Source organism: Scyliorhinus canicula, chromosome 17, assembly GCF_902713615.1.
Source record: "Scyliorhinus canicula chromosome 17, sScyCan1.1, whole genome shotgun sequence".
In the NCBI taxonomy this organism is placed as follows: Eukaryota; Metazoa; Chordata; class Chondrichthyes; order Carcharhiniformes; family Scyliorhinidae; genus Scyliorhinus; species Scyliorhinus canicula.
In genome coordinates, this window is record NC_052162.1 from 59,626,919 (window position 1) to 59,648,875 (window position 21,957).

The 21,957-nt window shown below is 46.0% G+C and overlaps 1 protein-coding gene across 9 annotated transcripts in view; it reads right to left on the bottom strand.

Annotated features, from left to right (window-relative positions):
* The window catches only part of LOC119951340 (Krueppel-like factor 12), a 210,150-nt gene that overhangs the window by 45,305 nt on the left and 142,888 nt on the right, over positions 1 to 21,957 (bottom strand). For all 9 annotated transcript variants that reach the window (XM_038774459.1, XM_038774461.1, XM_038774462.1 and 6 more), the window contains one exon: positions 3,514 to 4,081. In XM_038774459.1, the coding sequence (XP_038630387.1) occupies positions 3,514 to 4,081 (568 nt within the window). The remainder of the gene's footprint in view (positions 1 to 3,513; positions 4,082 to 21,957) is intronic.

The following is a 21,957-nucleotide window of genomic DNA, read 5'->3' on the forward strand; positions in this document are numbered from 1 at the left end:
CATGCGCTGGGCCCCCACAAAGAGGGAGAGCATGGGGTCCCCAAAAGTGTAAGTCCGTCTCTGAAGAGAGTATGAGGAGAGCGAAGAGAAAACAGGAGAAAAGTGCAAATTCAGGGTTAGGGTGAAGAACCCGAAAGGAGATTTGACCCAGTAGAGGCTGTGAGCAGTGAGAAGAGCATATTAATAAAGTGCATGGCTATTCCTGTCCAAAATGTAAAGTTGAAATTAAAAAACTTAAGTTTCACACTAACTGACAAACTATAATTAGAATACAATCCCTCTGTAGCTCTACCTATTACCCCATAAGGGAACACACACCCACATTTAAACGCAATATAGTTGGAAAGCGGGAATAACTGCCAGAAATTACAACTCAAAAACATCTTGAAATAGCAACCATGGCGCATTATTTTAAAATGGCTATAAAGATTTGTAAAACTACACTTAAATTAATTACAATGTGGATTTCTGTAAAAAATACAGCCTCTGTACTGTTGTTTATATATAACATATATTCCGTCAGTTAAACAATGACATTTTGTATTTTAGTCACAAGGCATTGACAAAACTATTCCATCACACACTGATCAGGTTTCTGCACTTTTTCCTACTGGAGGAATGTAGATCATTTCTATCTCTCTCTCTCTCTAACCAATTGTCCATAAGTTGGGCAACACGGTAGCATGGTGGTTAGCATAAATGCTTCACAGCTCCAGGGTCCCAGGTTCGATTCCCGGCTGGGTCACTGTCTGTGCGGAGTCTGCACGTCCTCCCCGTGTGTGCGTGGGTTTCCTCCGGGTGCTCCGGTTTCCTCCCACAGCCCAAAGATGTGCGGGTTAGGTGGATTGGCCATGCTAAATTGCCCGTAGTGTCCTAAAAAAAAGTAAGGTTAAGGGGGGGGGGGGGGGGGGGGGGGGGGGGGGGGGTTTGGGTTACGGGTATAGGGTGGATACTTGGGTTTGAGCAGGGTGATCATGGCTCGGCACAGCATCGAGGGCCGAAGGGCCTGTTCTGTGCTGTACTGTTCTATGTTCTATGTTCTATGTTCTATAAGTCTTACTCTAATCACACTCTAGTTATGACTTTTATGCAGAAAAAAAAAATATTTTGGTCTCCAATATAGGTAAAACCTTTCCTCGGTTGCCTTTGGCTCTGACACTTCAGACCGATGACACTTTGCATGGGACTCTCATGCTTTGTAAGTGAGTCCATGCATCTATTCACTGGATGGAGTATTTTATTGGGTTGCTCGACATCCCTGTGGTCTAGGATCAAGCCACCTGCTCTAACCAGATGTACCAGCAAGAGGAGAAAACCCCAACTCGGAAAGAAAAAATAGGAAGATTGTAGCATGAAGGACCATGCAAATTTTGAATCTGGATTATCATAGAATTTACAGTGCAGAGGGAGGCCATTCAGCCCATCGAGTCTGCAACCGGCCCTTGGAAAGAGCACCATACTTAAGCCCGTGCCTCCATTCTATCCCCGTAACCTAGTAACACCACCTAACCTTTTTGGACACTAAGGGCAATTTATCATGGCCAATCCACCTAACCTGCACATCTTTGGACTATGGGAGGAAATCAGAGCACCCGGAAGAAACCCACGCAGACCGAGGGAGAAAGTGCAGACTCCACACAGTGACCCAAGCCGGGAATCGAACCTGGGACCCTGGAGCTGTGAAGCAACTGTGCTAACCACTGTGCATATAAAAATGTGGTAGCCCCAATTTCTTTAATAATTTGGTTTCTGTGACACCAACATCAGAATTTAGCTACTAAACATTTGGCTTGAGAAGTTCACATTTTCAATGAATCACTGGTCACATTTTGAACGATTAAGCTCAAAACCTGAGAAAACAATTTGTTAATGGTCACTTTACTAATATCCAGGTTACAGGTTTCATAGATGCAGTTCATAGAACATCACTGGAGCATCATTTTCTGGGCATTGCACTGATTAATGGCCAAAATAAGTAAGTTGAAACCAGTGCATATTGCAAAAAGTGACAGACTTTTGCAAGCTCGTCAAGCTTCTCCTCGAATGCATCAACTCCTTTCAGGGGTTACAGTTCCACAAGAGACAGATAGCAACTGGCACAATATCCATTAAAACTATTTGTTCTTGGGGTGGATGTGTTGGCCACGAAATCAATCTTCATTGCCTAACCCAGACTGCACTGTGAAGATGGTGATGTGCTATCTTCTTGAATTACTGATAGTTGGTTTTGATGTTAACCAAGAGGCTCTCTTGTTTACTTCAGAGTCAAAAACTTGGGACTGGAGTCACATATAGACCACACCAGTTTAGTATGGCAAGTTCCCTACCTGAATTTCAGTTGTGACTCAGTTGGTAACACCTTCATCCCAAAGTTATGGTCACAGGAACAGCCCACATTTCTTACATTACAACAGTGACTACACTTCAAAAGTACTTCATTGGCTGTAAAACTCTTTTAGATGTCATGAAGTTGGGAAAGGCACTATATAAATGCATGGCTTTCTGAAAAGAAAGTTAATTTTCTTTACTACTACATTCCAGCAGCTCCACTGTCACACTTACTGACTTTTCTTTAAAAAAACAAGATCAATTCTTCATGGGTGCATCTTGACAGAGAAAATTAAGCAGGATATTCAAGATTGATCCTGTCTCTTTGACAGGAACCGTGACCAACTTTACCTTTCTCTAACCCCGGACTATTCTTACTAACTCACCAGAGCAGTTGCTGAAATTAGCTTGGGATTTGAACCTGGGACTTTCTAAATCTATTTGGCTCCACTTTTTGCTGAAAAGTAATGTGCTGAGCCATCAGGGCAGCAACTCTGATCTTTCACTGACTGGTGATCAGAAGATGACCATTTTCTTTCAACTTTTGCACAAAACCTATCACCGTTTAAAGATTCATCTGAATGCTTTGTAGAAATAATCTCAGGCACACAATTACACAGGCTATGTGGAGAATAAATATTCCTATATCAATAGAGCTAATATAATGCAACCTTTTTTTGTTAAATGTCTTCAACTTTGAGCAGCCTAAAGTGAAATATCTATTGTAATACTTCATACAATGAATTGAACAAAAAGTGTTACAAAATTGGATGCCTAGCTTAAAAGAATACAGAATATTCAACAACAAAGAATGAAACACATCAGCTTCTTTGAGAAACCGTTCTACCACCTTCCCTTTCAGTTTGGTGTTCGGTAGTAAGATACCACAACTCCAAGCCGCCAATTTCCACAACTAGAATCAGTTCCTAGAATTGAGTGAGTTAATTTCTGAACCGTCTTAAATGGACACATCAATTTCAAGTTCCAGTTTTATATTTTTAAAAATCTGTAGTCAGCATGTGTTGGTGAGTTGCACCTGAATCTCCAATCACAGCACAGTCACAAGGCTGTACAAATGGGAAAATAACCGATTTATTCATTAATATGATTACTCAATAAAAGGGAAGAGATAGAGCACAACTTTGTTGCAGAAATTATCACATTATGTCCAGTCGTATTTCTCACCTGCACCTTCACTTTTCCCATCATCTCCTATCAGAGGGACAGTGATTGATGATGTTACACCGTCTGGCTGCACTGTTGTGTAGACTACAGGCAATGACTGGACAACCACAGGTATGTGCTGGAGGTTTCCCATTTTGCTGGGTAAATTGATTGATGGTACAGTGTGTATAACGTGCAGGATCTGCTGTCCTCCAACTCCCTGAGACGAGGCCAAGATAGAGCCTGGTGATAATACTGCTGGGATGGCTGAAGTAACATTGACTGGTCCCCCAGATGAGAAGTCCGAAGAAGAGCACGAAGAGACTGCTGTTACAACTGGAAGCGAAGATGAAACCAATGGCGCTACAGGTGAGGTCCTAGATTTGTTTAAGGACAGATCAACAGGTTCTGTCTGAGGCTGGTTGTCATCATTTGAAAGTAGTTCCTCTGGTGGTTCCATTTTAATGTTGCTTAGTAACACTGGTGCATCTGTTTTTAGATCACGTAGCAATGTAGAAGATTCCATTTTCACATTATTTATCAACATGGGGACTGCTTCCATCCGCACATATTCAGAAGCTTGAACTGACTGTTAAAGAGAAGAAAATTAATTTTTAAAATGTATTCAAATGAGAAGCTTTGCTTTTATCAGATAGGTCAGACACATTTCAATAGGCAGAAATTATTGATTTGCACTATTCCCTTCAAACATACGAGAGACTCCAAATATCGGGCTGAATGAATGAAATGTTAACATGTGGCATCACTTCTACTCTCAGGTAATAGAATTGAAATGATTGAAATGCTAGGATTACTGAACGGCTGGGTACACAGGGTTGGAAACCAAACACTTTTGAAGCAGTACGTTTAAAAAAAAAATTTAGAGTACCCAATTCATTTTTTCCAATTATGGGGTTATTTAGCGTGGCCAATCCACCTAGCCTGCACATCTTTGGGTTGTGGGGGCGAAACCCACGCAAACACAGGGAGAATGTGCAAACTCCACACGGACAGTGGCCCAGAGCCGGGATTGAACCTGGGACCGTGGCGCCGTGAGGCAGCACTGCTAACCACTGCACTGCCGTGCTGCTCAGCAGCAGTACATATTTGAGCATAAACTAGGTTGGTATCGCATAATTCAGGCCAACTCTACAATAGTGACTGGTCTCAGGCCCAAGTGTGTAGGATGGATTGGGATGGTGGGGGTTTATTCAGTTCTCAATTAGGCTAGGACACCACATGAAAATTCTCTGCTATTTGCATTCCATAGTGTAAGTGAGGCAGTCTCTTAGCATTACAGACCCAGAAGTTATTTTAACAATGAAAACATGGCCATTGCTAGTGTATTTTCTTTCAATGGAAATTCCTGCATTACAGCAGTGAGTGGCTGCACTTCAACAGTACTTTGTTGGTTGTAAGGTGCTTTGGGATGTTCTGAGTTCATGAAATCTGCTATAAAAACACAAGTCTTTCTTCCTTCTGTACCCACAGGGACAACCTGAAGAAGAAAGTCCGCACTTGAAACATTAAAGCTGCAGAATGACAGACCCATCACTTGCTTAACTGGATGCAAATACAGCAGCTTTTTAAGTTACCCAGCGAAATCTCACACTGACCACTTATTCAGTCTATTAATCAAATTGCTCTAGCTGGTAGTCACAGAAAGGTACATGGTCAAATCAAGATTTCTTTTGCGGACAAACACGGAAAACACTGGACAATCTCAGCAGGCCTGACAGCATCTGTGGAGAGAGAAGGAAGCTAGGCAGGGATTCTCCCCTACCCGGCGGGGCGGGGGGGGGTCCCGGCGGGACGGAGTGGCGTGAACCACTCTGGCGTCGGGCCTCCCCAAAGATGCGGAACTCTCCGCACCTTTAGGGGCCAAGCCCTCACATTGAGGGGCTAGGCCCGTGCCGGAGTGGCTCCCGCTCCGCCGGCCGGCGTGAACGGCCTTTGGCGCCCCGCCAGCCGAGGCCGAAAGGCCTTCGCCGGCCGGGGGAAGTCCGCACATGCGCCGATGTGTCAGCGGCTGCTGACGTCACACCGGCGCATGCACAGGGGTGGGGGTCTCTTCCGCCCCCGCCATGGTGAAGGCCATGGCGGGGCAGAAGATAAAGAGTGCTCCCACGGCACAGGCCCGCCCACCGATCGGTGGGCCCAGATCGCCCCTCTCCCCCCCCCCCCCCCCACCGGACCCCGGAGCCCGCCCGCGCCGCCAATCAGGTAGGTGTTTTGATTCCCGCCGGCGGGAGAGGCCTGTCAGCGGCAGGACTTCGGTCCATCGCGGGCCGGAGAATCGCCACGGGGGACCCACCGACCGGCGCGGCGCAGGGGGTCGGTGAATTCCGCCCCTAATGTTTTGAGTCATCCAGATTTCAGCATCCACAGTAATTTGTAAGTTTTTTTTTAATGTTTTGGAAATAAATAGCACTGACAAGATAAAAACAGCCTATACCAAGACAATCTGGTAACTGGAATAACCAGAGACACATATAATCCCCATCACTGCACATTGATAATTGCAATCCACGAGCAGTCTTTTTAAAGGGGCACTTGTGGTTCCCAGTCTTTTCTACAGCACACTAGCAACAGATAAAACTCATCCAATCACACTTACAGTAATATACCCAGAGTGTGCATTGAAATTGGCTTAGTCATCAATCTGAAACGTTAACTCTGTTTCCCTCCACAGACGTTATCTGACCTGCTCAGTGCTTCCAACATTTTCTGTTTTTATTTTAGATCTCCAGCATCTGTAGCACTTTGCTTTTGCACAGAATTGGTTAGTTACTAGTACAGGTAATTAAGGAAGTGGATTAAAAGCTGACCTGCAATTCAAAGCTCATGAAGTAATGGCACCTTCAATGCCTTTTCCTGGTGTTAAAATCACTTACTATTGAGCAGAAAAGCACCAGCAGCAGCAGCAGCAGAGTTTCCAGCCTGATTGTACAGGCAAACAGCAAAAGTTGAAAACTTGACAAGCAAGCTTTCAATCATGGGTTTAAACCATCCACTTTCTGCTGCGTCCTTCCTCAATTCAGATGAGGGGCTGCATTTTACACCCCTCCACTGGACATGGGGGAGGGGGTGTAAAATAGGACGGGTGCCCACCACACCACGGGCGGGATTCTCCCCTACCCGGCGTGACGGAGGGTGCCGGCGTAGGGGAGTGGCGCCAACCACTCAGGGGTCGCGCCTCCTCCAAAGGTGGGGAATTCTCCCCACCTTTGGGGGCCAGCCCCGCGCCGGAGCAGTTTGCACCGGTAGACTGGCGCAAACACCCGGCGCAGTCGGAAGCGGGGCTGGCCGAAAGGCTTTCGGCGGTCGGCGCATGCGCCGGCAGTGACGTCAGCGGCAGCTGGCCGCTGACCTCACTGCCGGCGCATGCGCGATGCGGGGTTCTCCTCCGCGTCCGCCATGGCGGAGGCCGTGGCGGCGCGGAAGGAGAAAGAGTGCCCCCACGGCACTGCCCCGCGGAGTGAGCGGGGGGCCCCGATCGCGGTCCAGGCCTCCGTGGGGGCACCCCCCCGGGTCCGATCGCCCCCCGCCCCCCCCAGGACCCCGGGGGCCCGCTCGCGCCGCTGAGTCCGCCGTTTCCGAGGTGGTGTACACCTCGGCGGCGGGAGAAGGCCTCCCAGCGGCGGGACTTCGGCCCATCCGGGCCGGAGATTTAAGGTTAGTTGTTAAAAAAAGAAATCCCGCCGGCGCCAGCTGTTTTCACAGGCTGCCGGCGGGATTTGCACAACGCCGGTTTTTTACCGGCGGGAGAATTAGGAGACCTGCGGGAGCGGAAATCACGCCGCTTCCCGCCAATTCTCCGACCCTGCGTGGGGTCGGAGAATCCCGCCCCACATTCCCACCCATCCCAGAGCTCACCCGTTAAGGGGATAGGTGGAAGTGTGGGCCTAAGCAGGGTGATCTTTCTTGGCCTCCTTCTGTGCTGTAGGAATTCTATGAATATGCAAGGGTGGGCACTGAAACTGGAAGCCCACAGCCATATTTATAAAATCAAGCGTCAATTAGTCTGGTTACGAAGCAAACTGACCCTGATAATACATTGTCGATGCCATAGAACAGGGGTGGGCAAACTTTTCCGTGCAAGGGCCACATTCAGAAATTCACAATTTTAAAGGGCCGCATAGTATATTAATTAATAGTCCCGGTTGTAACCAATTAGCGTGCGGCATATACCTCAGCGCTTCCCCCGGCAGCATCCTGCCTTTAGCCCTCTTTTTCTCTACTTTTCAAAAATGGCGCTTCACCCGGTTATGATTCTGGGTGCCTCATATAGAAAATAGAACATAGAACAGTACAGCACAGAACAGGCCCTTCGGCCCTCGATGTTGTGCTGAGCAATGATCACCCTACTCAAGTCAACGTATCCACCCTATACCAGTAACCCAACAGCCCCCCCCATTAACCTTATAAAAAAAATATAAAAAATTAAAATTTTATGACTTGATCTTGGTGGGCCGCATAAAGACCTTTGGCGGGCCGCATGCGGCCCGCGGGCCGTAGTTTGCCCACCCCTGCCATAGAATGATTGTGTCAGGCAGGAGCGTGCAGCCCAATGTTTTGATCAATATCTTCGAAGGGCAAGCAAGGAGTCTAACTACAGAGGCTGCCCTTTGCCTATCAGGGAACGCCCCCTCCCCTTTTTCATCCTACCACCAGCAGCCTTAACCCCATAACCCCCTCCCCAACTTGACCAAATCCTCCCTGCCCAAGTCCCCGGACTTGCCTATACCTGGGGATCAATGAGCCTCCTCCCCCTCTTGCAGTCCCAGCAGCATCAGTAACGTGCTCTTGATGCTGCTCATGTCCCACTCGGCCCTTCATTAGCCTGCTTCATTAGCAAGTTATGGCTGCAAGGTGGGCCGGCATAGACCAGGTCAGCTCCATGTTATTGTGTTGCGAGGCAATGGACAAAGCAGTGTTGAAACATAAAAGAGGTGTACTGAACAAAGGCAAATAATATGCACTGGACAGCACAACTAATACTTGTTCCCACAACTCCCGGGCTAACTCTGACCAAGCCCCAGTGACCAGAACCGCATCTAAACTCCTGATAGTGTGACTTGCATACTTGTTTCCCAATAGGTCGTAGGCCCATCTCCTGACCTGCGAAGCCACCCTTTAAAGGGGACACACTACCATTTTCCTCCCCCCTCTTTCCCTTACGGATCCCGGAAGTACAGAAACAGAGAAACTCTTCTTTACAGTTCTTTACATACAAAAGGGTTTCAGTATTGGAGCTTAAAACAAAGTTCCGAAGGTAAGTCTATCAGGCGACTTCCTAACTCTTGCCAATGTCTCAAATCGACTCTTCCAGATTAGGAACTCCTGAAGCTACAGATCTGCCTGCTGTTGCTGAAGAGTTCACAACAAGGGTTGTGCTGACGACCACATCATCTCCCTTGGTGGCCATTGAAGAATTCCCTTGAGACGATCTCTTTTCTAACACCCCCACCTCAGCAAGTGGTATATTGGTAACTGGGAATGGGTCCACCTGCCCCTTTTCCGAGATGCTGGATTCTCTCCTCCTGAGATGGTCGATGTACTTTCTCGCCCCATGGCCCCTGTAGGTCTGTGATGTAGGGTACTGGCCCAGTCCTGGCAATAACTCTTTCAGGCAACTATTTCAGTCCTCCACCAAAGTTCCACACATATACTAAACCGTCTGTTTGAAACGTATATCATTCGCCTGAGTTCAATACACTTTCCTAGTTGTATCGTGGTAGCTTTGCTTAGCCTCCACCCTGTCCGATAAATTTGGAAATCCCAGCCATTAACAATTCAGCCAGGATAACTGTGCTACCCAAAATAATAAAAGCAAAATACTATGGACACTGGAGATCCATAAGCGCTGGAAAAACACAGCAGGTCTGGCAGTATCTGTGGAGAGAGAAACAGGGTTAACTTTTTGTGTCCAATTTGAGCTTCTTTGGAACTTTCTTTTCCAATTTGGTCCCCTCCTATCCAGAAGAAATTAGGTCAGTGAGGTACTGTTCAACAGATGACGGCTACCATCCAATACCTTTCACAAGTGGCTATTATTCATGAGCACTTGACAGCGAATATTTGCAGAATGATTGTGAAGGCCAACAAGCCACGCCCAACCTTTTCCTTACCCATCAGCCAGACACATACATGTTACATTAGTTGGCACTGGACAGCAATAAGAGTAGGAACCTCAGTTGATTTTCTATATCAAACAAGAATCCGTCAGAATACCACATTTGCACAGATTTGAAGTCACAGACCATTTATTTTGGTTACAACTGCAAATAGCCAGACTTTGACATTTTAACTTCATACAGCTACATAGTAGTCCTTGTCCAACATTTCCCAGACAGAAAGTGGGAACACCTTCTTTGTGCTTACTGAACCAAAACAGATACTTAGAACTAAATGACTTTTTTAAAAAACCGAATGAAATACTTTCCTCATGTTTCATGTTGTAACAGGCGAGCGAGGGAAGCCATCCCAAAGTTGGCAAGCCTAGGCACCTAGGGGTTGAATTTTGATGGTGGACATCCTCATTGACCATCGTGGCTTCAGAGGCTGAGTGGGTGCAAATGTTCCTGAACTGTGAAGTGTTACAGTGGCATGGCACAAAGCATCCATATTAATGTGCGCCTCACCAGGCAGTTCAGTGAAGTTAATACCAGAGAACAGGTTTCTGCAAAATTGACCATCAACTTAAAGCCCCAGGTTACCATTTGGCATGAAACAAAGATCCAAAACTAGGCTGAAGTCAGATCAGGTGCAAAAATAGTTAAGAAAATGATTAAACCTTATGAGCGATTCCATGATATTGATCTGTAGGGCTCTTCCAGAAATACTTGTATTGTTATCTATTTATTAAATATATCAGAGATTAAAATACTGAGTTCCCAAGTGATCCTTTGACATCTGCTGGATCACAGAAATTCCATCTCACTGTCTTTTGGATACAAGCGGCTAAAAGCTCCTCCATCCAGCCTCATGGACCTGCAAATGTGTGATTTTGTATTAGCTTTTTGGATCACTAAATGATTCAAGGAACTATATAATTTCATATTACAAAGTAATGCTGTTTGACATTACAGGGATAACTTTATGACTTGCATGATTGCTCTATACCAAGGCTGTAGGCAAGAACATTGATGAAGTAAAGGTCAGAGACACACAAGTACTTCCAGAGTCCAAAATAGCAAATTCAGTTTTGCCAAAGTTAAACAAGAAGAGATTTTAGCCCATGCATGTCTTTTTGTTTGGTTTTAGCATGGTCAATCCACCTATCCTGCACATCTTTGGATCGTGGACCTGGGAGATTGTGCAAACTCTACATGGAAAGTGACCCAGAGCTGGGATCGAACCTGGGTCTTTGGCGACGTGAGGCAGCAGTGCTAACCACTGCGCCACCGTGTCGTCCCTACCCATGCATGTCATAATGGTACTGGGAATGCAGACAGTTGGAGAATGTAGCAATAGTCACTGTTTGGAGGAAACAAGGAGGTAATAACAGTGAGAGATGGATGTTTTGCTTGGTGAGAATAGGGTAAGTGACCCATTACTAATGCCAATAGATTTGTGTTGTACTTGACTGTACTTTTAGTATTTACTGATTAATTTAAGAGCTTGTGGTTGTAAAGCACCTTTCATATCCTCAAGACACCACAAGGTGCTTAACAACCAATGAACTACTTTGTGAATTTAGGCAAACGTGGGGGAAGACATTTCAAAAGGTTCCCGAATGCAGCTTCTGGTTCACGACTCCTGTAAGAAGGCACCCAGAAGTTGGCCCCATTGCATAAAGATTTGGTGAGGGGCAGAATATGAGATGACACACAAGTGCCAGACAACAACCATCTCCAACAAGAGAGGATCTAACCACCGCCCCTTGACATTCAATGGCATTACCATTGCTAAATCCCCCACAATCAACATCTTGGGGATTACCATTGATCAGAAGCTGAACTGGACTAGCCACATTAATACTGTGGCTACCAGGGCAGGTCAAAGGCTAGGAATCCTACGGTGAGTAACTCACCCCTGACCCCCCAAAGCCTGTCCACCATCTACAAGGCACAAGTCAGGAATGAAATGGAAATTCTCCAGAAGACCAGAAGACATAGGAGCAGAATTCGGCTGCTCGGCCCATCGACTCTGCTCCGCCATTCAATCATGGCTGATATTTTTCTCATCCCCTTTCTCCTGCCTTCTCCCTATAAACCCTGATCCCCTTATTAATCAAGAACCTATCTATCTCTGTCTTAAAGACACTCAGTGATTTGGCCTATTCAGCCTTCTGCGGCAGTTCCACAGATTCACCACCCTCTGGCTGAATAAATTCCTCCTCATCTCTATCACTTTGTGCTTCTGATTTTCTCAGCATTTCCCCATTTAGTAAATAGTCTATGCCTTCATCACTCCTTCCAAAGTGCATCATCTCACACTTTTCCACATTGTGGGCGGGATTCTCCCCTACCCGGCGTGACGGAGGGTGCCGGCGTAGGGGAGTGGCGCCAACCACTCAGGGGTCGCGCCTCCTCCAAAGGTGGGGAATTCTCCCCACCTTTGGGGGCCAGCCCCGCGCCGGAGCAGTTTGCACCGGTAGACTGGCGCAAACACCCGGCGCAGTCGGTAGCGGGGCTGGCCGAAAGGCTTTCGGCGGTCGCGCATGCGCCGGCAGTGAGGTCAGCGGCCAGCTGCCGCTGACGTCACTGCCGGCGCATGCGCGATGCGGGGTTCTCCTCCGCGTCCGCCATGGCAGAGGCCGTGGCGGCGCGGAAGGAGAAAGAGTGCCCCCACGGCACTGCCCCGCGGAGTGAGCGGGGGGCCCCGATCGCGGGCCAGGCTTCCGTGGGGGCACCCCCCCGGGTCCGATCGCCCCCCGCCCCCCCCAGGACCCCGGGGGCCCGCTCGCGCCGCTGAGTCCGCCGTTTCTGAGGTGGTGTACACCTCGGCGGCGGGAGAAGGCCTCCCAGCGGCAGGACTTCGGCCCATCCGGGCCGGAGATTTAAAGGTGAGTTTTTAAAAAATGAAATCCCGCTGGCGCCAGCTGTTTTCACAGGCTGCCGGCGGGATTTGCACAACGCCGGTTTTTTACCGGCGGGAGAATTAGGAGACCTGCGGGAGCGGAAATCACGCCGCTTCCCGCCAATTCTCCGACCCTGCGTGGGGTCGGAGAATCCCGCCCTGTATTCCATCTGTCACTTCTTTGCCCACTCTCCCAGCCTGTCCAAGTCTCTCTGTAGCCTCCCTACTCCCTCAATACTACCTGCCCCTCTGCATATATTTGTATCATCTGCAAACTTAGCAACAATGCCCTCAGTTCCTTCTTCCAGATCAAAAATTTATATTGTGAATTGTGTGGTCCTAGCACCGACCCGAGACACACCACTAGTCACCAGCTGCCATCCTGAAAAAGACCCATTGATCCCCACTCTCTGCCTTCTGCCAGTCAGTCAATCCTCTATCCATGCCAGCATCTTACTTAACACCATAGCCTCTTAACTTATTTAACAGCCTCCTATGCGGCACTTTGTCAAAGGCCTTCTGGAAATATAAATAAATCACGTCCACTGGTTTTCCTTTGTCTAACTTCCTAGTTACTTCCTCAAAGAACAGAATTGTCAGACATGACCTCCCCTTGACGAAGCCGTGCTGACTCAGTCCTATTTTATCTTGCACTTCATGTGATCTCATCTTTAATAATGGACTCTAACATCTTACCAATAACCAAAGTCAGGCTATAATTTCCTGCCCTCTGCCTCCCTCCCTTCTTAAACAGGGATGTTACATTAACCATTTTCCAGTCTTCTGGGACCAGCCTGCCTCCAGAGATTCCTGAAAGATCACCACCAATGACTCCATAATCTCTTCAGCTATCTCCTTCGGAACCCGAGGGTGTAGTCCATCTGGTCCAGGTGATTTATCCACCTTCAGACCTTTCAGTTTCCCCAGCACCTTCTCCTTAGTGATGGCCACTGCACTCACCTCTACCCTCTGATTCTCCTGGAGTGCTGGTATCCCACTGGTATCTTCCACCGTGAAGACTGATGCAAAGTAACTTTTCAGTTCCACTGCCAATTCTTTGTTTCCTATGACTACTTCTCCAGCCTCATTTCCAGTGTTCTAATGTCTATTCTTGCCTCTCTCCTACCTTTTCTTTATTGAAAAAACTCTTGCTATCTTGGTGTCTTCCACATTGAAGACTAATGCAAAGTAACTATTCAGTTCCTCTGCCATTTCTTTGTTTCCTATTATTACTTCTCCAGCCTCATTTTCCACTGGTCCAATGCCTACTCTTGCCTCTCTCTTAACCCTTTTATATATTGAAAAACACTGTTCATATCTTCTTTTGTGTTACTAGCTCGCTTACATTCATTTAATCTTCTCCCCCCACTTACTGTTTTTTTAGTTGTCCTCTGTTTGCTTTTAAAGGCTTCCCAATCCTCTGGCTTCCCACTAATCCTCACCACTTTGTATGCTTTTTTTTAATGCTGCCCTTGACTTCCCTTGTCAGCTATAGATGCCTCGTCCTCCCCTTAGCATGTTTTCTTTCCTTTGGGATGAATATCTGTTGTGCCTCCTGAATAACCCAAAAATATTCCTGCCATTGCTGGTCCACTCTCTTCCCTGCTGGGCTCCCGTTCCAATCAACTCTGGCCAGCTCCTCCCTCATGTCTTTGTAGTTATCTTTATTTAATTGTAAAAATTATAGATTTTGGAATAATACCAATTTTGAAGAGAATTTGTATTGGTGCAAATTATTACGTGGAATAATTGTTGGTCCCTTTGTCATATACCCCTCCAAAAAAGCACAGGAAAAGTAGATAACCTCAAGAACATTGTTTAAAAATCATCTTCCAGCCAATAGACAGCCTAGCTGTGTGGAGACTGAAGTATAAAACAGCAGCTCTCCGAATTTTAATACAGAGCAGAATCAATAAAATAACGTTGGGACTGTGAACTGAAAAATGCAAATTGCCTCTCACAGAGTTTAGAGATCAACCAGCTGCAAAGTTTGCGAATTACAACACATAGCTCCTTTGCATAAAAATGAATCGGTAAAATTTCATATGCACACAGAACCACACACTTATGTGTATTATGTCATTTACAATACAATAAACAGCAAACTAATCACAGGGTATCTGAGCTTTCATGACAGCAATTTGGTTGACAAAATGTAATGTCAGAAATGAATCCCCCATAGCCCTGGATCATCCAGCGGAAGAAATCTCTCAGAGTCAGTCCAAATTTCATCTCCATAAAGCTGACTTCAAAGAACAGGCTAACAGATGGAAAGAACGTTTCAAGTTCACCTCAGGTTCATCTTAATCAGCTTCAAATTCAAGTTCATCAATTGTCATGCTGTAACAAACGCATTTCTGTACAAGACTCGAATAATTTCTTGCAATCAATTCAGAAAATAGTCCATTAACAGGCAAGCTATCAAGATAGGAAGAACAATCATACGTTATTTAATTTGGGTTCTAAATGCTGACTGCAGAAAACTGACAGCACTAATTATGTTAATGAAATAAAATGTGATCAGCTGCAGTCACACATTGGCTGAAAACCTATTCTGATTGAGGTGGCATTCTTTCAGTCTCCCGTTAAATATGAAACCAACACTCAGAGAAATTACACCATCTGGTGCATTACTAAGTCACATGACCCAAGGAGACACCAGGTTTAATCCCAATTTGTGCTGCGTCAATTGATATAAACTAAGTTGACAGTATTTACGCTATAATTGGTCCAGTGTCCCTGGGATAAGAAAGTGACTTTAGCTAAATTTCCACCCCGATTAATATTGAGATACCCCTGCTGTTGGGCATGTAGACAATGGGTTGAATTCAATTTCCTCCCCTTGCCGAGTATGGTGATGGTGGACATTTAATTGGGTGGGAGGGTTGCAGGTGGGAAACATGCTGCCTTCCCCACTTCGACCCTGATCAAGTCCATGGCAGGAACAAGCATGGACTACCCCACCCCCTTCTAATTGAGGCAATAAATTCCCACTTAATAGCCTCTTTCCACTGCCGCTATTATTCACCCTGTGGCAGCTGAGGGACTCACCATATGGGAAGCCCAAAATGCAACCTATCAGGACTGCTTGTGGGCTTCCGGGGGAAGAGGGTGTCATATTGGGAGTGTGGGGGGAGGGGGGGGGGGGTGAAGAGAGAGAGAGAGAGAGAGAAAAACATACGGTATCCCCTCCCACCAGCACGGACTGTGGCCCAGGTCCCTCAGCGAGTCTGGGACTCTGATGGATTCATTATCAGCAGCCGCCACTACCTCCCCAGTAGACCTGCATAATGAACATAGGGCGACAGGGTAGCACAGTGTTTAGCACCGTTGTTTTGCAGCGCCAGGGACCAGGGTTCCATTCCCGGCTTGGGTCACTGTCTGTGTGGAATCTGCACTTTCTCCACGTGTCTGTGGGGGTTTCCTCCAGGTGCTCCGATTTCCTCCCACAAGTTCCGAAAGACGCGCCATTAGGTAATTTGGACATTCTGAATTCTCCCTATGTGTATCCGAACAGGCACTGGAATGTGGAGGCTTTTTACAGTAACTTCATTGCAGTGTTAATGTAAGACTACTTGGGACACTAATAAAGATTATTGTTATTAACATTGCCAGTCTCCGATTGGCTGACAGCTCTCAGGGGACAGGATTACTGCCGCAAGATCCTTGCTCCTCGATAAAGCGTGCACTGCCCAGTTAAGTGTCTATTTTGCACTTAACGTGGCAAGTCTTATCAAAAAGGTGACACGAGGCTCTCCAGACCCCAATGAACTACATAAAACTTCACTCCCTGAGAGAGGGTGAAGGGGCTCAGTGATGATGTCCATCCCACTCCCCCATCCAAAGAAACCAAGGAATGGCCATTTGGACATGGTACCAGCAGGCTGCCTGTGTCAATCCAATTAAGTACTTAGTATAACTGAATAGATTTTCTTGAATTCGGTGAACCCCAAGTTTACAAAAATGTTTTTAAAAACTTTTATTTTCTGATTTCTAGTACGGGTTACCCAGTTTCATGTGACAGGTCTGATGTGCTGATTACCTATTGCTTAAAAGCTGCAAATATCAACAACAACACAAGTTCCCAGAGTAAGAATAGCACAGTGGGAAAGGAGCTGAGCATTCATCAAGCTATCAGAAGAGCCCAGCAATACTTCAACCCCCACCAAGGGCAATGGCTTACAGCAAACCAAAAACACATGGATTACACCCGGTGTGCCACGAAGTGCCACCAAAACCAAAAAGGAAGTCAGCAACTTCAGGAGCAGTCTCCTCATAACTTTTTCATTTAAAAAATAATTTCCTCCCCCACCCGCTCAGAATGTAACCGGCTTCAACATATACAAAGGTTAGTGTTTTCTAGGGCGGCACGGTGGTTAGCACTGCTGCCAACGGCACTGAGGACCCTGGTTCGATCCCGGCCCTGGGTCACTGTCTGTGTGGAGTTTGTGCATTCTCCCAGTGTCTACGTGGGTCTCACCCCCACAACCTAAAGATATGCAGGATAGGTGGATTGGCCACACAAAATTGTCGCTTATTTGGAAAAAAATAATTTGGTACTCTAAATTTATTACCAAAAGGATCTTTCAACTCTGACATGGAAAAAGTCACTTTCTAAAATAAATCAGGTTTCTCTCTCTCGTGCACATTCACAGCCCTGCTGTACTAACGACATATTGCAATGTTGCGGTGATACAGATGCACATGCTGTACTCCCTCTCCCACACTGCCCTGCTTTATCACCCAACAACTTCCTCCCACCCTACTTTACTGTACTCCACACAGCTGTCGCAGTACTTGCTGTACTCCCTCCCCTGCCCCTCCTATACACAAAGCCCGGCTCTACACTCCCTCCCCTATTCACACACAGTCCCAGGATACTCCCCTCTCCTTCATACACACACCCTGCAGTGCTGATTTCCACAGGCACAGCCTTCTATACTCCAGAGGTCACATTTAGCGTCCAGCCCCATGGATCATTTTCTCATTTGAGACCGAGCCAGCAGTTGCCAAGGTAACGAGAACAGGACGTGGAAGGGGATCTGAAAAACAGCACAGTCTACGCTTTTCACAAGTGCTGCAGAAAAAACGGCATGGATCAAAAAAATAATCCTGAAATTTACATGGGGAACAATTCAAATCGGAGAGATTAAATCGGCACAGACGCACACCATTCTGCCAAGACAGTACAGCTTTCCCTATTAACAGCAAACCGATGTACACATCAGACACTTCACCAATGCCTGCCACCCAGGCCAATACATTCAGCCAACTGCAGAAAAGTCTTACGGGGCAGGCAGCTTCCACACAAAAAAAGTGCAGTATTGTGCCTCACCCATTTGCAAGATATAAAGCCACGTGAAACAAGCAAAGCATCTTTTTAATGTTGCAGGGAAAATGCGAGATAGGTTCGGAACATGTACCTGAAGCTGAAGACACAACCTTGAATAGTGTCCCTCTGATAGTCCCATATGATGGGTAACAAAGCCAAGCTCCTCATCGAAATACAACAAATTTAACTCAATAAGTATATTAAATGTATAAGAAAATGTGTACCTTAAAATAATTTGACAATTATTGCAGCATAGAACACATATTTATTTCAATTCATTTAATTTCAAAATGTAATGAATTAATCATAGTCACATTTAAACTGAATTCATTGCCACAGGCTTCATCAAAATTTATTATGCAAAATATTCATAAATCTAAAATGCATTAGTTACTGATTCTCTGTTCCATTTATGGACCCGAGGATAATCGTTTAAAGAAAACATTTGTTCAAAGATCTTCTTTTCCTCTGAAAGAAAATTATGTAGAAAGTTTTATTTTGGCTTTTTTTTAAATATCTGTTTTGTTGGCAGCATGGAGACCCGCTCCCTCTTAGGAGGATCTAGTAACATTAATAAAGGGAGTGGTCTGGAACAGCTCCACTGTAAATAACAGGAGGAAGTTCGACTTCAGATCTGCACTGGAGCCACCTAACCCCAGGAAACCACATTACAATCTGCACATCCACATTTCCCAGCATAGATTGTCGGGGTATGGCATTGCAAAATGGCCCATTGGCAGATCTGAAGTACCATCCAACATGCAAATTCATGGAACCATACAGCGCAGGAGGTGGCTTGCCTATTGTAGCTGTATAGGATCTGTGAAAGATCTATACAGATCTATACAGGGGCCTCACGGTAGCATGGTGGTTAGCATCAATGCTTCACAGCTCCAGGGTCCCAGGTTCGATTCCCGGCTGGGTCACTGTCTGTGTGGAGTCTGCACGTCCTCCCTGTGTGTGCGTGGGTTTCCTCCGGGTGCTCCGGTTTCCTCCCACAGTCCAAAGATGTGCGGGTTAGGTGGATTGGCCATGCTAAATTGCCCGTAGTGTAAGGTTAATGGGGGGATTGTTGGGTTACGGGTATACGGGTTACGTGGGTTTAAGTAGGGTGAACATTGCTCGGCACAACATCGAGGGCCGAAGGGCCTGTTCTGTGCTGTACTGTTCTATGTTCTATGTTCTATCTATCCAATTAGTCCTATTCTCCTGTTCTTTGTCCATTGACTTGCCATTATCTCCCCTTTAAATGCACGTTCAATTCTCTTTTTGAAAGTAATTGCTGAATCTGCTTCCACAATCCTTTCAAGGAGTACATTCCACATCTGAACAAGTTGCTGCACAAGAAAGTTCTAATTGCTCTTCTGGTTATTTTGCTTAGTACCGCAAATCAGGGTAGTGACCATTCTGAGCTGTGACCATTTTCCCCTTATTCACTATATCAAAACAAATCATGATTTTGAATGCATCTATCAAATCTCCTCTTAACCTCCTCCATTCTAAGGAGAACAACCCCACCTTCTTCAGTATCTCCACCCATTTCCTACTAAATCTCTTCTACACCCTCTCCAAGGCTTCAACATTGCTCCTACAAAGTGGCGCCACAATACTCCAGCAGAGGCCTAGCCAGTACTTTATAAGCGTGCAATTTTCCTCATCAACCATATACAGAATAGTCTTATCCTCCATGTTTAAATTTCATGTCAATGTACAACTCAACTTTAAAAATAAATTCACTCAGGTCTGTTCTGCTAATCACTACCCAGTATCCTCTGCTGGAAAGTGCTCTGTGTGGACAGGAATGGCTAAGCTGCTCACTCAGGGACCGGTTAATTGGAAGGGTTGGCGGGTACCCACGTAGTCAAATTCCAGCACAAACCAACATATCCACGGTGAAAATCTGAGGGAATTCTCCAAAGGAAGCGCTTTCCAACATTCACTCATTTACAGAAAGCGATCTAGCTTTCATAAAACATCTAAAGGAATAGAACGACGTACCCTAGTAACCAGGCGTGTGGCCTAAGGGAATGCTGTCACCCACTTGGGTTTCTTCCACCCCTATGGCAGGATTCTACCCTGCATAGCAACTACGATGCTGTTGGTTTCACCGTTGCACAAGCAGCTCAATATGGATTCAGCCCAAAGAAAGTAGAAAGGCACAACTCCAGTTTATCCCTGCACAAAGTGAATTTCCAGCGATACCTAATAGTGAAAGAATTTGAATCAGCTACACTGCTGACAGGACCAAGCGAGTTCACATTTAACTGCCTTACAAAAGACAGTCTGAGATTTACTAACAACTTCCTACAATGAAGATCTCTATAATAATAATAATAGTTTATTGTCACAAGTAGGCTTCAATGAAGTTACTGTGAAAAGCCCCTAATCGCCACACTCTGGTGCCTGTTCGGGGAGGCCGGTACGGGAATTGAACCCGTGCTGCTGGCCTTGTTCTGCATTATAAGCCAGCTGTTTAAACTGTGCTAAACCAGCCCCTACTAATTGTGCACGGCCCCAGTGAAAGAGTTGAACAGTTATGAAAGGAGATAGTATCATGAACATCTTGTGAAACATTAGCCTACGCAAATCATCTATTAAGCTATTAGACTACTGAGTTGGATGATCAGCCATGATCATAATGAATGGCGGAGCAGGATTGAAGAGCCGAATGGCCTCCTCCTGCTCCTAGTTTTTCTATGTTTCTATCTTTTCACATTACCCCTGACATCATGGCACTACCAGGACCACCATCATCACGGCAGTGAATGTGTGAAAGATCCCCTCCCCATTCTCCCCTGCACAGACAATAAATGAATATATTCACAGTACCTGCTCTATTGCTGGATGAACTGTTGAATTCACCTACCCTATGCTAAGTGGCCACGGATACTCTTTTTTTTGCCTTTGACGCGAGTTCAAAGCTAAAAGAGTTAAAAGTTTAAAGAACAAAATATTTACCTGTCGACACTGGAAACTAGGATCCAGAATCTCATGGGAATGATGGAAGTCCAAAGCATGTGACTTTTGGCCCTGACAGATTCCATGTCTGAACTCATCCTAGCTGGCAGACAGGTTTGGTTCCCGCAGGCAAAAGGACCAGGTCAGTTTGATCCATCACCTCAACTCGACAATATGAGGGGGCCTGATAGCGGGGGAGCGATGGGAGGTGACGGGGGCAGAGAGAGGTGAATGGGTATGGCTACTCCTTCTATTCCACAGGAAATTGGTGGATTTCCCACGGCTCAGGAAATCCAGCTGGCCAGATTGGCTTTCCGATTGGCTGTCCAGAGACCAGCAAAGTTTATTGGACTTGGAAATATTTCTGGGTAATGAGATCAGTATTTTGCACTTGGCAACTGTTCTGGGTTTTGGGTATGGACTCGGAGATGAGAAGTTAGGTCAATCATTAGGTCAATTTACTGCTAGTGAGCAAAACATGCTCCTGGTAGTTGCCTTCCTGTAGTCACCAGCCTTACAGATCTCCGATATCTCCTCACTCACTTCTGGCTTCTTGTATATCTATTATTTCCAATGCTCCACGATTAGCAGCCATGCCTTCAGAGGCCAATGCCCAAGGTTCTGGAATTTCCACCCTAAAGCTGCCTGCTTCCTTCTCTTCCTCTCAGGCACCCCTTAAAACATTGTTCTTTCAGCAAGCTTTGGGTCATTTGCCCTGCTACCCCTTGTTATGTGGCTGCATCAAATTTAGTCTGGTGTTTCTGTGAAGCTCGTTAGGGTGTTTTTGTGTATCAAAGTTGCTATATAAATGTACACAGCTGTTGTTATTGACTTGGGAGTGGATTGTTCTCACTACCCTCTTGGGTAAGAAAAGGCAGAAAACAGTGGGAGTAAGGCAAAAGGAAAGGACATACCTACAAATAGGTAACTGCATTATTAACAAAAACAAAATCAGCTCATTTAAACTTCTGGATCATGAACAATAGAGTTTTACAGACTGTTTGACCACGTGCCAGACTCTGGAAGCAGCCAGCAATCCGAACATTTGTCCACAGGAATGAGATATCTGCTGAATGGATCCAAAACAACTTTAACTTATGTAACATATTAATGGAGCAGTGCAGCTTTAAAGTATGTCAGCATTTGAGTAC